This window comes from Tetrahymena thermophila (genome assembly GCF_000189635.1).
Source record: "Tetrahymena thermophila SB210 genomic scaffold scf_8254049, whole genome shotgun sequence".
NCBI lineage: Eukaryota > Ciliophora > Oligohymenophorea > Hymenostomatida > Tetrahymenidae > Tetrahymena > Tetrahymena thermophila.
The window spans coordinates 1-16,169 of NW_002476031.1; the positions used below are offsets into that span (position 1 = coordinate 1).

The 16,169-nt window shown below is 22.1% G+C and overlaps 8 protein-coding genes across 8 annotated transcripts in view; 5 read left to right on the top strand and 3 right to left on the bottom strand. All coding sequences in view use genetic code 6, as the record gives it.

Annotated features, from left to right (window-relative positions):
* Positions 1 to 95: 95 nt before the first annotated feature.
* TTHERM_01143830 (hypothetical protein) lies at positions 96 to 2,217 on the bottom strand (the record flags this gene model as incomplete). The annotated part of the gene is made up of 7 exons (XM_001026119.2): positions 96 to 129; positions 174 to 582; positions 652 to 907; positions 997 to 1,277; positions 1,342 to 1,471; positions 1,540 to 1,716; positions 1,783 to 2,217. 7 exons carry the CDS (start codon positions 2,215 to 2,217, stop codon positions 96 to 98), a joined length of 1,722 nt encoding a protein of 573 aa, XP_001026119.2.
* A 303-nt stretch (positions 2,218 to 2,520) lies between these two features.
* TTHERM_01143840 (Rad51 protein) lies at positions 2,521 to 3,906 on the top strand (the record flags this gene model as incomplete). The annotated part of the gene is made up of 6 exons (XM_001026120.4): positions 2,521 to 2,731; positions 2,779 to 2,840; positions 2,910 to 3,028; positions 3,089 to 3,272; positions 3,341 to 3,808; positions 3,868 to 3,906. The coding sequence occupies exons 1-6, from the start codon at positions 2,665 to 2,667 to the stop codon at positions 3,904 to 3,906; spliced, it is 939 nt and encodes a 312-aa protein (XP_001026120.4). The 5' UTR covers positions 2,521 to 2,664.
* A 1,840-nt stretch (positions 3,907 to 5,746) lies between these two features.
* TTHERM_01143850 (hypothetical protein) lies at positions 5,747 to 7,756 on the top strand (the record flags this gene model as incomplete). Its single annotated transcript, XM_001026121.2, has 1 exon — positions 5,747 to 7,756. The coding sequence occupies exon 1, from the start codon at positions 5,795 to 5,797 to the stop codon at positions 7,754 to 7,756; it is 1,962 nt and encodes a 653-aa protein (XP_001026121.1). The 5' UTR covers positions 5,747 to 5,794.
* Positions 7,757 to 8,746: 990 nt separating this feature from the next.
* On the top strand, positions 8,747 to 10,501 carry TTHERM_01143870 (GRIP domain protein; the record flags this gene model as incomplete). Its single annotated transcript, XM_001026123.3, has 9 exons — positions 8,747 to 8,917; positions 8,976 to 9,060; positions 9,125 to 9,210; positions 9,265 to 9,435; positions 9,487 to 9,614; positions 9,672 to 10,001; positions 10,064 to 10,229; positions 10,289 to 10,417; positions 10,478 to 10,501. 9 exons carry the CDS (start codon positions 8,747 to 8,749, stop codon positions 10,499 to 10,501), a joined length of 1,290 nt encoding a protein of 429 aa, XP_001026123.1.
* A 756-nt stretch (positions 10,502 to 11,257) lies between these two features.
* TTHERM_01143880 (hypothetical protein) lies at positions 11,258 to 12,961 on the bottom strand (the record flags this gene model as incomplete). Its single annotated transcript, XM_001026124.1, has 1 exon — positions 11,258 to 12,961. The coding sequence occupies one exon, from the start codon at positions 12,959 to 12,961 to the stop codon at positions 11,258 to 11,260; it is 1,704 nt and encodes a 567-aa protein (XP_001026124.1).
* An 852-nt stretch (positions 12,962 to 13,813) lies between these two features.
* Positions 13,814 to 14,257, bottom strand: TTHERM_001143881 (hypothetical protein; the record flags this gene model as incomplete). The annotated part of the gene is made up of 2 exons (XM_012800602.1): positions 13,814 to 13,910; positions 14,136 to 14,257. The coding sequence occupies 2 exons, from the start codon at positions 14,255 to 14,257 to the stop codon at positions 13,814 to 13,816; spliced, it is 219 nt and encodes a 72-aa protein (XP_012656056.1).
* An 811-nt stretch (positions 14,258 to 15,068) lies between these two features.
* Positions 15,069 to 15,833, top strand: TTHERM_01143890 (hypothetical protein; the record flags this gene model as incomplete). Its single annotated transcript, XM_001026125.1, has 1 exon — positions 15,069 to 15,833. One exon carries the CDS (start codon positions 15,069 to 15,071, stop codon positions 15,831 to 15,833), a length of 765 nt encoding a protein of 254 aa, XP_001026125.1.
* Positions 15,834 to 16,105: 272 nt separating this feature from the next.
* Positions 16,106 to 16,169, top strand: part of TTHERM_01143900 (alkylated DNA repair alkB-like protein, putative) — a gene marked incomplete at both ends in the record, with an annotated part of 1,429 nt that continues 1,365 nt past the window's right edge. Inside the window, one exon of the mRNA XM_001026126.3 lies at positions 16,106 to 16,169. This exon is cut by the window's right edge and continues 684 nt beyond it. Coding sequence (XP_001026126.3) covers positions 16,106 to 16,169 — 64 coding nt within the window.

The following is a 16,169-nucleotide window of genomic DNA, read 5'->3' on the forward strand; positions in this document are numbered from 1 at the left end:
AGTCAATTGTATTAAATTATTTGAGCAAATACTCATAAAGAAAATTCATTTCTGCATTCTTTTTTTAGTTGATTGAGATTTTATTCAAGTACTTCTCATGAAGCTGCACAACTTTCTCTTTCATAGATTCTAAAAAATCAATTTTAATTTAATATTTATCTGTAACAATCTACTATGCAGCTTCAAAAATATTCATGTGAATAAGTTAAACTCCTTTGATTTCTATATTATCAGTCAAATTTTTTTACTTTCTGAACAATTTTCTTATTTATTCAACAAGCTTTGATATTATTTTAGTTTATTCTTGTCCATAGTTCTGACTGAATATAAAATCAGCTATTTCAACTAGACTCACGTTGAATTCATTGAAAGTATCTTTATCTTCAATAAAATTCTAACAAAAATTTGAAACAGTCTCCTTGTTACTTTTTATCTCAAATAGATGCTCATCTATGTAAGCAATAAATTCATCAACCCCTGGAAAAATATCAATATTATTTAAAAGATTGCAAAACAACTTTTTCTAGATATAAAATTTGTTCCTTTAATCAACAAAATCCTACATTTTATCTACAATCCCATCTATTTATTAAAAAAGTAAATAATTACTTAAATTAGAAATAAATATATTTATCCTAAATTAAATCATACCATATATTTCCTATATTTATTAATGAGCTTTATCTAATTATTCTTGCAAAAGTTTTGTTGCTTCGCTATGTACTTCTACTTCTTTATAAGAAATTTTTGGTTTTTGCAATTAGTTTTATCTTTCTTGCAAAAAATCTTCCAATTCAAACACTATTTCATCTTCATCATTTTCTTTTACCTCTTTTAAAAACCTAAAGCAAGACTATTCTTGTATTTTTTTTTGCTTTAGCTTTTGCCTTATTTGCTAGAATGATTTCTACAAAATAAAATTTAGTAAAATAAATATTTTAATTATTTAGCAAATAAACTAAGTAAGTAAGTAAGTAAGTTAAAAAATAAATATACATGCCAGAGATTTATGTAATTTTTTAGGCTAACATTTCTCATATAAACTGCATTTTAACTGTGCAAATACATTATTTTTTCATTATTATCCATATACTTTTAAAAGTTCACCATAAACAGTCGTATTTTTATTATAAACTAGCTTTAATCAGAAGAGTTCTTAGATATCGACTGCTGCCTTCCAACTCTCAATGTTTTCATTTCCTCAAAAAATACTTTTAAAATGTTTTAGTTTTCAAATCCTACATCGTTGATAAATTAAACAAACTCTTCACAACTCACTTTTTATTAAATATAAAGGTTTAAAATATCTTATTAATTTAATTTATATTGATAATAAGATACATTCTTCTGTTTCGATTGAAATCTGGCTCATTTTATTTAATTTTAACAAGTTATCCTTAAGAATTTCCCATAAGTCAGCTAATTTATAATTTTTTGTCAGAGTCAAGTCATTATCACTTCCTGAAGAACTCTGTTTATATAAAATTCCTTTGATTGGAGTGATTGATAAGTGTTTATAATTCTCATAAATAAGTTTACCTTTATTTTTTCAATAACTTCTTTCTGCTTTCTTCTTTTAAACCTCTTATATCTTTTTTATGTTTCTATTTAATATTCTCTTTCCTTTAAAATCCTTTTTAATCTGACTGAAAACCTCTAGTTATCCATTATATCTTCTAAATAATCAAAGACTTAACATATAATTTTTCTTTGATTCTTTTTTTTTAAAAAATATGCTATTTTTATAATATAAATTTAAATGCTTTAAATCTAAATTTATACTTCTGTAGTAAAATAGTTGGCAGGTGGCATATTCCTAAAAAAGTATTAATAATCTTAAGTATTTGACAATTGCTTAGTGCTTTTCTTCCATCCAACCTCTTATGCCATCATAGTTTCTGAATCCAAATCTTTTGGTGTCTGATTTTCAGATTAAGAGTATTCAAAAACAGATTATAAATGCCTTTATGGAAAGGGTTTATAAGGATGCTTCTTATATGAGCTATTTAAAGATAATCTATTCGAATCTGGATGTAATTATATTCCTTCAACTATTTAAAATGGTTCCTGAAATGTACTTTCAGGATTGATTACACCTAATTTAAGTTTATTCAGCTTTGCCTTAACAATCTCATTAGGATATTTGACTAGCTTAGCAAATTTAACATCATTTAAATTTGCTTTTAATGTTGTTGTGCTTTAAGTTTTCCTTTTCATGATTGATTATAAAAATTGTGATAAAATATAAATACTTGGTTTAAAATTAGTTGCACTTCGTTTTAAATACAAAAAAAGTATTCGAAATGAATGTATCCAAACAAATCATTATATTTAAAATATTGATTAAATAATATCGTTATTATTACCTTAAATTTAGAAATTAATAAAATTTGATTATTAAACTAATTATTAATTTAAATAAATTAACTAGTTAGTTAATTGCACATACCTACGGTCAAGCTAAATAATATTTTTACTGAAAAATTTAATTAATTAATAGATATTGTTAAATTATATTAATTCACTTTAAGCGCTTAAATCTGCAATTTTGATAATAATTTATTGCCTAAAATATCTGGTGATATTTTTTAGCATAATTCCGATTCAAATTTTATATTAATATTAAATACTCCAAATAGAATAACTAAAACATACATATATTAGATGCAAACATAAAACGAGAAACAATTATAACTTTAAAATTATCTTGAATAATTAGGAGTTTCTAATAGTAAAAATGCATTTTTTAAGTAAAAATTAACAAAATTTTCTAAAAAGTTTATCAATATTGCCTAAGCTATGAGGAGGATCTATTGAAATTAAATAGAATGACAAACAAGGTATTAATAAAAAATTACAATATTTGCTTGAAATAAAATGCAAAATTTAATTATTCCAATTATTAATAGTAACTAAATGATGCTTAATATAAAATTTCGAGTTCTTTTTGCAAAACTCCTCTCTAAAACGCTAAGGAACTTCTTAAAAAGTAGTAAAATCTGTAAAATCTTACTTTTGGTGAAAAAGAGTAAAATACATGATCAAGCTTTAGAAGAGTATTAGTTAAATAAATAAATATTTATAATAGATTAGATGATCTACTTGAAGGAGGATTGTAAATAGGAAAAGTTTATGAATTAAGTGGATATCCTTGCTCAGGAAAGTCAATCCTTGCATAAAAGTTAATTTCTTAAAATTTTAAATGTAATCAAAAAGGTGCTTGGTATCTAGATATTTCTAATTAATTTAACTTAAAACGATTTTTGAAAATGGTAATATTATATTTAACTAATTAATTATCATTGTTTAGAATATATTAAAATAAAATAACTTCAAATAGTATGGACTCAATGCATAAAAGAAAGAATTTGAAAAATGCTTCTACCATTAAATAATTTAAGATGCTAAAAGTTTATATATTTCTCTATGCATACTCATGAGCCAATTAAGTTAGAATAAATATTATAATTAAAGCAAGATTAACTTACTTGTTATTGATAACTTTGCAATGATTTTGAGAAAAAAAGAACCATACAGTGAATACCTTTCATACATAACTTAGATTATAAATATAATTAAATAAATGTGTTCTGAATATAACCTTACTGTACTTACAATTACAAATTAAGAAGAAAAAATTATTTTTAAATCTAAAACTGAAGATATTTTCCGTAACAAATCTAATTTATCAATATGGAATTTTGTGCCTGATAGCTTAATCTTAATTGAAAACTAGCTATTGATTACAAGTGAAAACTTTTAAAGAAATGCTAAAATTAGCTATACTGTTCTTTCAGATATATAAATGGTAACTTTAATAATAATTAATTCCATTTAATTTTAATATAACTTATTTTTTCAAAATAGAAAGACTAGAATACTGTTACTGTAAATAAATAATATTGACATTATTAAATTATTTTATTTTATTGTTACAAATAATTAAATATGTTTCAACTCTCCACTAAATTTTTCACTAAATTAAAAAATTATATTAAATAAATAATAATACTTGATTATATTATTGTTAAGAAAACCATATTAAAAATTAAATAACTTTTTCTAATTTAAATGTTAAACTATACAATATATTGTATTATAATAAACTACCTTTAATTTATTAAGTAGTTTAATAATATAAGCATAATATTTGTTAAATTGACAAAAGCTGAATACCAAATAAAATGAGTAAAAATTTTAATCCCAAATGTAACATTTTAAAAATAAAAAGACTTTTTATAGATAGGGCACCTGTTTATTTTAAGTAAAATTTTTAGTGCTTTAGAGAAAAGCTTCATTATATTATATTATATTATTTATTAATTTAATTAGTTGTGATAACTACTTTCAGTTGGTACATTAATAGAATAGCTCTTTTTAAATTTATTTTAATTACCATTACTAACATTGCTCGATTATTCTAAAGCTTATTCTGTATTATAATTATCAATTAATTTTTCACTGCTTTATGAACTATCATCAAGACTATTATACATCATCATAGCTATGGGTACGAATAAATTTATCTATATGTTCGATTTGATACAATAGTTTGATTAAAAATTTTCTTTTGATTTTATAAAATCGAAAACAAAAAATTTTTTTCTTATTTTCATTTTAGATTTTTGAATCTAAATTTATAAAAATTTGCTTGATTTTTTGTGAAAGAAAAAATATTTCGATATTTTTTAGGATTTAAAAAAATAGAGTTTTTGTTTACATAATATTTTTGATATTTAATTTCGTTCAAGTGGATTATTCAGAATTTATCATAACATACATATTTTCTTATAAAAATTATATCACTTATTTCTTCTTCTGTCAAATCATACATATTTTCCACAAATTTAATCCTTTTTGGTTAGTTTTTGATGAAATTTTTGTTTTTTTTAATTCCACAATACAATTAAACTAAGTCCGCGCATATCGACTTATTGTTGAAAAAGATACTCTATCAGGATTAAGATGCAAGGACTTCTAAATTTTCACTTCTGTAAGCTTTTTATTTTATAATGAAATAATTTAATTTTTTCTTTCTGTTTTTATGATAATAGCTATGATCTTCCTACAGGCTGCTAATTTTGATTATTTTATGAAAATTACGAGCAAATCCTGTAGCAAGTTTGTAAACCAAAATTCAGAATTTGGAAGTAAAAAATTTTTGAAGAGCTAAAATAAAAAAAATTTAATAAAAAATTAAATTTCATTGATTATTTAAAAAGTAATTTGATTATTAATTAAAATCAATAATAAATATTTTTATTCAGGAAAAATATTGTTAAATAATGAGAACTTTCGAAAAAATAAAGATGCATATTAAATTTAAGAAAGACATTTAATTATAACAACAAATCTAAAATACAAAGAAACTATTAATCTGTAAAAATTATCCCTCCAATTGCTTAGTCTTGAAATTAAATATGGCAGACTTGCTTAGAATTACCTAGGAAGTTTATTTGAGAAAACTAAAATTTTTTTACAAATATAATTATCTTCAACATTTAATAGAATACTTTAATTCATTTTTAGCAAAAATATTTTCTTATGAATAGTTAAGTTCTTGTTTATTTTTCTGTAATAAAAAGATAAAATACACTTTCTAATATCTATTGATTTTTAATACATAGATGCTATTTTTACGTCTTTATATATGTATCTTTATGAAATTTTAAATTACTGAAAATAAAATTTGTTTAATTTAAAATCAATCAATTAATCAAAATAAATAAATATTAAATTGTATCAACTGTTTCAATCAATCAATAAATTAATTCAAAAATTAATAAGATTTTAAATGAAGACGTTGAAGAATTAGGATACTCTCAATCTTTCTTAATCATTGGAAGATAACTAAAATAAAATAGAGGAAACACATAAGCTTATTTAACAAATAGAGAAACAGCTTCAAACTCTTTCGTAGTAACCCTCTTTACCTCTTACTATTCCGACAGAAACATTATCATAAAACTAAACGGATTAGATATTTTAATAGCCTTTGATTCATTTAAAGAATTAGCAATTTGAACAAAGCAGCAATAATCCAAGATAAAATATTTTAAATTAACAAGATATTATAACTACAGATCAAGGATAATATAATCAAAATTATTATGCAAATCTACCTGAACTAGGGCAATAAGATTAATAAGCTAGTATTTAGATGGAATCAAAGTAGCAAAGTGCTCATTTCTAATAATTCTCTCACAACAATTCTCTTAGAAATAATTAGATGCAATTAAATATGAATTAAAGTAGAGAAATTGGTAAAATTCGTAATTAGATAAGTCCCCCTTCAAGATAGGAGAAACAAATGAGTGTAAACGGAGCAATTAATTAGTCTTTAATGAAGGAAATAGGAAAAGAATATTAAACACAAGATTTAAAAGAATTACAAAGAGAACATTTATAAGAAGTAACTTTATTAGAATAAGCTTATAGGAAGAAGATTTTAGATATGGAGCAAATTATTGAATAGTAAAAATTGTAATAAGAAAAGTAATTAATGGACATGCAAAGTCTTCTACTAACTTTAGAATAAAAAGAAAGCATAATCTCGTAACTTAAAAATAGATAAGTTGAATCATATAATTAGCAAAGAGTCTTCACTTAGTATGAATAATAATAAGAAATGATGATTTTAGCAAAAAAGTTAGAAATTTCAGAAAAAGAAAAGTTAGAATTAATGAGTCAAAATGAAAATTTGAATAGACAATATAAGCTTGTCTTAAGTCAAAATGAAATTCTCTCTAATAAGTATAATAGAATACTTAATCTTTATCATTAATTAGTAGATAATGATAAAGAAAAATTAATTCAAATGTAATATGCAGAATCTTTAAATAAAGAGTAATCTCTTTTTTTATCTCCATAAAGCAGAACTCGCCCTACTAATAATAATATTAATTAAATTAATAATATTTCATCTATTTAGTAGTATAATAGTACACCACCAGTTAATAGCAATCATTTGAAGGATTCAAATTTATAAATCCAAAATGAATTGGATCTTCTAGATGAAATTTATCAATAGAGAAATGCAGCTGTATTTAGTAGCTTAAATAGAAAGCCATACTAATTAAGTTTATCAGGCCAAAAAAACAATATGTAAAACTAAGCACCATAATAACTATTTTCAGTTGAACAGATGTATAATAATAATCAATAGTAGTTTTTATAATAAAATAATTAGCAAAGTAACTAATAAGTTTAAAATAATTGCCCTTAGAATTAACAAAACAAATATGCAACTAATGTATAAAGAAATTCTTAAGAGAATGAAGATATTTAAAATTAAAGCTAGAGATAATTTTCTAGAGACAATTCAAATGAAGATATTAGCTTGCCAATTAAAATATTTGATAGAAAAGATAACATAAATTAAAAAACAAGCAACCAATTAAAAAGTCCTTCAAGAGATCCTCAAAAAGAAAATAAAAGTAATCAAAGCAAAGCAAAAAATATTGGTGGAGACATAAAGAAAAATATTTCAAACATAAAAAATGCTCTAGAAGAAAATATCCAAACTTACTAACATCTACCTACAGAAATTTAATAAACGTCAAAAAGAGAAACTATTAACGATTTTTTAAATTTATCTGAATCTGTTTAAACTAAAAAATCTACTAAAATAAAAAACTAGTCAGGTTTAAATGCAACCAAAAGTACAATTAATAATAAATCAGTCATTACCAATAAATCTTTAAATAAAAGCAAAATCAATTAAAAAACAAAGCTTTCTAAAAAAGTGTTAAAATGAAAACATTATTTTTATCTTATTTATATTAACTTCTAAGTAATTAATACCTTTAAATGTACTCAGTTGTAATAAAATTTTTATTTTTAAAGAAAATCAAATTTCTTTAATGCATTTATTTATCATTTGTTTATTTCTAAAGAAACTATTTTCTATTATTCTTTAAAAAACTTTTTATTAATGCAATAAAATTAAACTAAACTAAATTATGGATAATCCTTTTTCTCATCTATACTTTTTTAAATTTATATTATAAATATATTGAAGCAATTTATTCTAATCAGCTAAAAAAACATATTTTTTGTAATCATTAACAAACTAATTAATAGAAAAATTATTTAATCCACTTTAACTTGGAATATTAATACACTTAAATTAGAGTTTAAAAATATAACAAAAAGAAATAGCAAAAATATATTTCTATTATTTATTTATTTTTATTATTTATATATTTTATAATTTAAAAATAGATTCATAATTTTACCAAGAATAGTTACTGAATTAAAAATTAATAAAAAAATTAATTCAAAGATTAATTTTCAAAAGAAGAATTATTTGAGAAAATAATTTAATAATTTGCTTTTATTACAATAAATTATTTTATTTATACAAAATTGTAATTGAATTATTGCAGAAACAAAAAAACAATATAATATACTGATATCCTTTTTTTAATTAGTTATTATACCTATGACAAAATTTATTAATTTAACTAAAACAACTAAATTGATTTTTAAAATTAAAAACGAACTTAGTAATTATACAAGTTGAGTATTTTTTAAATTTTAGTTTATTTTTTTTTTTTTTTTCGTTTTTAAATATATTAATTAATGATTACAAATGTGTCAAAGAGTTGATTGGTCTCTTTGGTAGGAAGTAAAAATCTTTGCAAACAAAGATTGAAAAAAAAAAAAATTAATTAATATAATTATCAATCAATCTATTAATATCTAAATTTACCAAAGTATAAGAATTATAAGCTTAAATTAAAAAATGTAAACAGATATGAATACCAGCCAATGTAGCGCTGCTAGCTCAGAAAATTTAACAGAGTGCTTAGATATGTACAGAAAAGAAGCAGAATAAAAAATAGAAAATATGAAAGATCTTCTTAGAAAGGCTAAGATTACTATTGATAAATAAAAGGCAGAGATCATATAAAAGGTATAATATGCAAATAAGCAATCATATTTTTTTAAAAATATTCTATTAAAAATAAAAGAATGAAATCATAGAAGGGCAAATAAATAAATATGCATAATTAGAATCTGTTTTCCAAAAATATTTAAATGAGGAAAAAAAGACATGTAAATAAATAATTATTCAATACTTTTTCAAAAAAATCAACGCTTTCTATGTTTAATTATTTAGTTGATGCTTCTTAAGTTTTGAAAGTCTTAGCTTCAGTGGATATAGATGGGATTATTTGGATTTGTTTGAAATGTACACACTCAATTGTAATTTTATAGAATAAAATAACTTGAATTTATTAAGAATATTTTAAAATATAGGAATGGATTAGGGAAAGTGAATTGTAAGATTTACCAAATGACATAATTCCTTCAGCAATAAACTAGCAGGAATATGAAAGAATGAAAGAGAATTTTGAAAAAATTTAAAAATAGAGTCAATCAGAATTATAAAATGTTATTAATTAATATGAAGAGAGAATGAAAAGACTTGTAATTATAAAAATAAATCAATATAAATTTTAATTTTTCTTTCTTAAAAAGAAATAAGAAAATGAAGTTGTCTAAAGGAAATTCTAAGAAACATTGACTAATTTAAACTTAACCAATAAAAAGAATGAAGAAAATTTATAGTTTTTAAATGAAAGAGTATCAGAAATTATTGATGAAAGGTATTTATTTATAATTACCATTTATAATTTATAGATTAAATATTAAAATAATATTAGCTAAGAAATCAGAGAAAATTGTTTAGGATATATGGCTGAGGAAAATGATGAAAATGTAAGAAAAGAATGCATGAACAAAGTTAAATTATTACTTATTAAGATGTAAAAATCAATTTCCGCGAATGCAGAAAATGACTGTCTCAATACTATTAAAGAGCACGTTATATTGCTTTAATAGACTTTATTTGAAGCTCTTAAAAAGTAACATTCCACCCTATAAGATGCATCTAACTAAGAAAAGCAATGGGAGGATAAATACAAGCAACTGAGCAAACAAAAAGAAGCTGAAAAAGCAGAAAAAGAAGAAATACTCAGCTAGGGAAGAAAAATGTAAATTATTTTTTCTATCAGAACTAATTAACTAATATAAATACTATTATTTATTTCTTCAGGATTAAAGATTTACAAAAAAATTTGGAAAACCTCAAAATCGAATCATAGAAATAAGTTAAAGAAAGAGATATCAAAATTGAATTTTTACAATAAGAAATGAAGAAGAATGTCAATATTTAATACATCAAAAATATTTTAATTAAATTTTTCAACAGCGATTAATCAGTAATAATTTTAATTTTTATTTTATTGCAAAATATAATCTTATCATTTTTTATTTTCAGGTTAAAGAGAGGACATTACCAGTTATATAAACAGTGCTCTAATTTTCATAAGCTGAAAGTGAAATACTCAAAAATGCATGGCTAAGAGACCAAAGCACAGTAAGAAGCACTATGAGTAACATCGGAAAGGTAAATTTAATGATAAAGATTATAATATCATATAAAATTAACTCAATTAAATATAATTAGATGTTCTCATTCGGCTCAAGTTGATATTAATTATTACAAATAAATAGTAACAAATAAAGTCACCATATAAAAAACTAATTAACAATAAATAAATATATCTTAAAATAAATTATTTCACCACTATTTAATTTAAAATTAATTCCTGCTTTCATATATTAATGTAAAATTACTTAATTATATATAATATTTCCCTCGTAAGTGATACGTATATATACTATATATTCATGATTAATATGAGTTTCTATCTTATTAAAAAAAAATTATATTTGATTTACTCTTAATTAATTATGCATTCATCCAAAAGCATTCATTAATCGTCTTAAATAAAAAAATATACTTAAAAAAATTTAAAATTACATTTCAATTTATTATTTAGAACTTAATTCATAAAAAAAAACTAAATTTTATTTATCTTAATCACACTTATTCAAAATATCTTATTTAAATGTAATAAACTCAATCAACAAGTTGGAGATATCTTTATTTATCAATGATCAACTTTCTTTTTGAATTTTCTATTTAAAATAAATTTAGTTTTTTAATAATGATAATTTTTATATTCTAATTAGTTATTAAAATAAAATTATCTTAAAGTTTTTGAGAATACTACTATTATTTTTATATAAATCTTTATACAAGTTTAAATTTAATTTTTGTGTTGTTTGTTTATGTAATAATTGAGAGAAAAGATATTATTTTTGATTATTTTTTATGACTAAAATTTTATCAAGTAATGTATAAATATTGAAATTAAAAAACTTTTTATAATTAATAGATAGATCACCATTTATCATTTAATCTGCCATATATCATTTATGTAAGTCTTTTGTTTTCTGATATTTGCAGCTTTAGTTTTCTCTCAAGCTCAGTTACAATTTAAGGCAACTGCTCAAGACTTGAAATTTAGTTCCTTAAGTTCTCATTTTCTTTGAGTTTAACTTAGAGATGAAGCTTGACTTTCTCAAGCTCTTCTTAAGTAGCATTAATGCCTTACGTCATACTTGGCTTATTAGCTGAATTAAACGATATATTGAATGTATTTTGCTAATATTAGCTAACTTATCCTTTAAGTGTTTTAACTTCCATTTGCATATTCATTATAATCTGATGAAGTCTTTCGTTTTCGGCAAAAAGAAGAAGCATTTTTCCTTGTTACTGCACCTCTTTTATCTAATTATTTTCTTTTATATTTCTTATTTCTTAAAGCAAGTCTTCGATTTCTTTTTCTTTTTAGATACGGCACGAAACTTCATTTTTCCAATCTTCTTCAATTTAAGTAGTAGTGTGTTATTCTCTCAAAATTGCAGTGTTCTAATTTTGTAGTTCTAAAATCTATTCATTTAAATTTTGAATTTATGACTCTTGCTGCTGTATTATCAATTCTGATGTCTTAATTTCGTTTTTTATGTCAGAATCTCTTTACTGCATTTGCAATTTAAATTGCAAATGTTTTTCATTTATTTGGTCAATCTGCCTTTGTAAAGCTTGAATTTCTAAAACTTTTAATTCATATTTTTCCTAATATTCTTTAACTTTGAAGTCGTTATCTTTAATTTACTTGACACGAGCGTCTTTGATATTAACTTCATCCATTAACTTATTATTCTCCCATTCAATATCTTTAATTCGTTCATTCTACACTTAGTATTTAATTTCTAACTCCTTCAATTTTTATAGAATAGAAATATTCTCTTTTTACAATGCCTCATATCGTTCTTAATCTATTTATTTGTTAGATCTTAGTCTCTTAATTTCGTTTTCTTAAACTTCGTTTGCTTGCTTAAGTATTAAAATTTATCTCTCCTACTCCAAGTTTGACCTTAATCTCTCACCACTTTTGATTCGCTCTTCTGCTATCTAAGCATAAGTTATTTCTTTGCTTTCTTAAGTAGCAAAGCTACTTCCCAGTCCATTTTAATTAACATTAATCATTATATTTTTATTTTTAATATTTTAATTTGAACTTTATAATATATTGTTAGAGCTTTTACTCGAGACATGAGTTTTTAACTCAGTATAATTTATATTTGTTTACTTTGTAGGGGTTTTATTTCTAGGACTTTAATTTGTGTAAGTTTTTTATTTAGAATAAGTAGAAGCACCGCCAATGTCTCTTATAGGAGATTATGATTGCTTCTTTTTTATTGTACTTGCTGTGTAAGCAAGTGATGACATTTTATCTGTGTTTGTTTTTTATTTAAAAGTTCCAAACACATTTTTGCGAGATTAAAAGCGTTAAGTTGAATTGTTTTCACTAACCTATGACTAATTTTCATCTAATTCTTTTAATTTTTTTTCCAAATCCTCCTTTAAATTATTAATTTAATAGCACATCTCTTTCTCTTTCTTAATCTTCTCCTCAAGCTCATTCTCTAAAGTTTATAACTAATTATTCCATTCAAATTCTTTTTCACTCTTCTTACGATTTATCTGTTGGCGCTCAGTGCTTCTCTCACTACTCTCTCTTCTGTAATAAGAAGACATTCTTATAAATATGTTTTTATAATTATTTTATATATCGCTTTAAAGTGATTTTATGAGTAATTTTGATGCGCTTTAGAAAGTAAAAATTTTTAATTATTATCAATCTTTAAAAATAAATAGTTGTTTCCAAAAACTTCAAAAATAATTAACTGAATCAAATTAATTAATTAATAAATCAATTCCTTATATATTTTAAAAATTATTTAGAATAATTTAATGATAAGCTATGAAAAAAGTATCTTCTTGAAAATTTATAAATTTTCGCACATTATATTTTTTTACTTCTGATATTCAATTCTTATTAAATTTTTTGTGTTAATTGTTGATTTAAAATTATTTTTAATCAATAATTTGTATTTAATTTTTCTATTTATATAACAAAATTATATACAAAAAAAATATTAATTAAATAATACAATTTAATTAATTCACTCACTCTTAATCAGTTCATCAAAATAATCATTCCTTAAACTGGTAACACAAATACTAAAGCCACACTAGGAATAATAGCAAGTGTTAGGATAACCTTTTCTTTCATACCTCTATTTTTTGGATGAGTTAAAGAAAAATAACCCACAAAAATTAATGTAAAAATCCATAGATACAAAGTTGTTTAAAGTGAGTCTATACTATGAGCAAATTCAACAGATTCTTTTATATTATAAGTTAGAACGTATGATAAAATTACACCTAATACTGAAAGAATTCCAAAACAAGTTAAAAATCCAAAAGCCAATCCTTCACTAAACATTATAAAACCTATATCTAAATAATATTTTCCATCCTTTTTTATGATGCCATTATCAAAAAATTTGATAAAAATCCATAATAAAAGTATCAAAACATATTATCTCAATATATAAAAATATTCCCAAGCTTTGCTTATTTCTTCTTTATTATTGATTGTGTTTTCTTCCTTATTAATTTCATTTTCTTGCTCCTGTTCAATCTTTTTATTTTAAATATTTATATTTTATTTATTCAAATAAATTAAATAAAATATTTTTTTTTATGATAAAAATTATAAATAGTTTATTTTAGATTTTTCTTTCTATTTGAAAATCAAATAACTGAGTTTAACAAATTGATTGAAATGAATAACCATGAATAAGTCTATATTTTGTAAATCACTTTAAAAAAATTGGATTTTAATTTAAATTAAAAAATATTTTACGCTTAAAAATCTTGAATTAGATTTCTGTTACTGTTTATGAATTTAGGTTTATTAAAAAGTAGTCTAGTTAAGATAGAAAACATTATCATTTTTTTAAGCAATTTCTAATTTAAATAAAACATTGTAGCTCACAAAACTAAATGAAACTAAAAATATAACAATTAGCACCCATTTTAATTAGCTATTTCCGTAAAATTTAGTAAGATTTTCATTTAAACTGACAGGCACAAATAAATTCTTTGAATCCTATTGTTAATTTATACTTATTTTATTATCCATTTACTTAATTTGTTTGGAAATTTATTGAAAAAGATTTTTTTAATCAAAATTTATATTTTTAATTGATTAATTTGTCTAATAAATAAAATGCAGTAAATTAATAATAAACACTCTCTTCAAATCCTTTAAATATATTGGGAATTACAATATTCTAAAAAGATTTTGATGAAATTAATTCAAATTAGTAAAATATTTTGCTAATATCTTAAATAAATAGCTTTAGAATAATCTAGATTAAAGCCATACAGTTCAAACAATATTTTTTTTTTTTTGTACATTGTCTAAATCAATTAATTACGTTAATAATATAATTAATTATTAAGTAAAAATTATAAATTCAAAATAATAAATAAATAAATCAAATAGTATTGCCTAGGGTTAAACATTTTGATTGGGAGATACTTGATCCGATTAAATATAGGCCTTAATAATTAACTAAAAAGTTATTTAGGCTAAAAAAAGAAAATTATTGATAATAAATATATAGATATATATTTGAAGGATAGAGGATTAGATAATTAATATCACAATAATAAAGCAGAAAAGCTCAAAACAAAACTGCAAAAAAAGTAAAAGCAACTCAAAGAAATCCAATAAACATATTTGGTAAACCCAACTACAAGTTATTAAAATAGTTTACAAGCAAATTAAGAAATGTCACAAGAAGAAGTTAAACAAAATTTAGAGGATATTGAAAAATCAAATCAAGCATAATAGAAAGAAGGAGAATAATAGATTTAAGATGGAAAGTAGTTATCACCAGAAGAAGAACAAAAATTAAAAGAAAAAAAGGCTAAGAAAGCTCTCAACGCTAAGATATATGATTTATAAAAAAAGCTATCAAGAGGTATTTAAGTTATAAGTTAAACTGAAGGTAAAGCCCCTGAAGAGCTTTTCAGTTTCAAAGAAGCAACCAGTAACTTATTTGTATTGCATTTTGGTATAGGAGAAGAGGCTGACTACGTTACTGTCAGAGATTATGTAAATTCAGTAGCAGGTCCTCATAAACTTACAGTATTCCCTGGTTTAGGTTATGGTTATATATAGTTTGATGATATTAAAAAAGCAGAATAAACTATAAATAGCTTAGAAAGTTTTGAATAGATTGAAAATTGTCACTATAAGGAAATGACATATGAAAAGAAAATTCGTCCTACCTTCTTCTTATATGCTAAATGCAAGCTTACCGATATTTGTTAAAATAAGAACAATGATTTCCCAGAAGCTTAAAGAAAAGTAGATGCTCCTGGCCTCATCTTTTAAGAAGAGTTTATTACACAAGACTATGAAAAGCTTATTATGGAAGAAATAGATAAAAAGGAATGGAATAAGCTTGCTAAAAGAAAAGTATAGCACTATGGATACGAATTCCTTTACGGAATTAACTCAATCAATAAAGATAATGTAAAGAATAATTGATTTATTTGTTTATTAATCATAAACTCATTTTGTTAAAGTAGCTATGATTGTGTCTTAGCTAAAGTGTCTATAATTTTAATATGCACTTCTAAATAGAAACAATAGATTTTAATTAACAGAAAGTGTAAGTATTGAGCAAATTAAAATGATTGATTTTATATACTTCCTTGATTGCTTAAATATTCTATTTTTGATAACCATTCATGCATGCTTCTATCTGAAATTTTTGAAAGAAATATGTTTTTATTTAATGTTTCTTTGATAGAAAATGAATGAAAGATTTACAACTATTATTTTATTTACAAAGAATCAAATCAATTTTTATTTAATTCTACT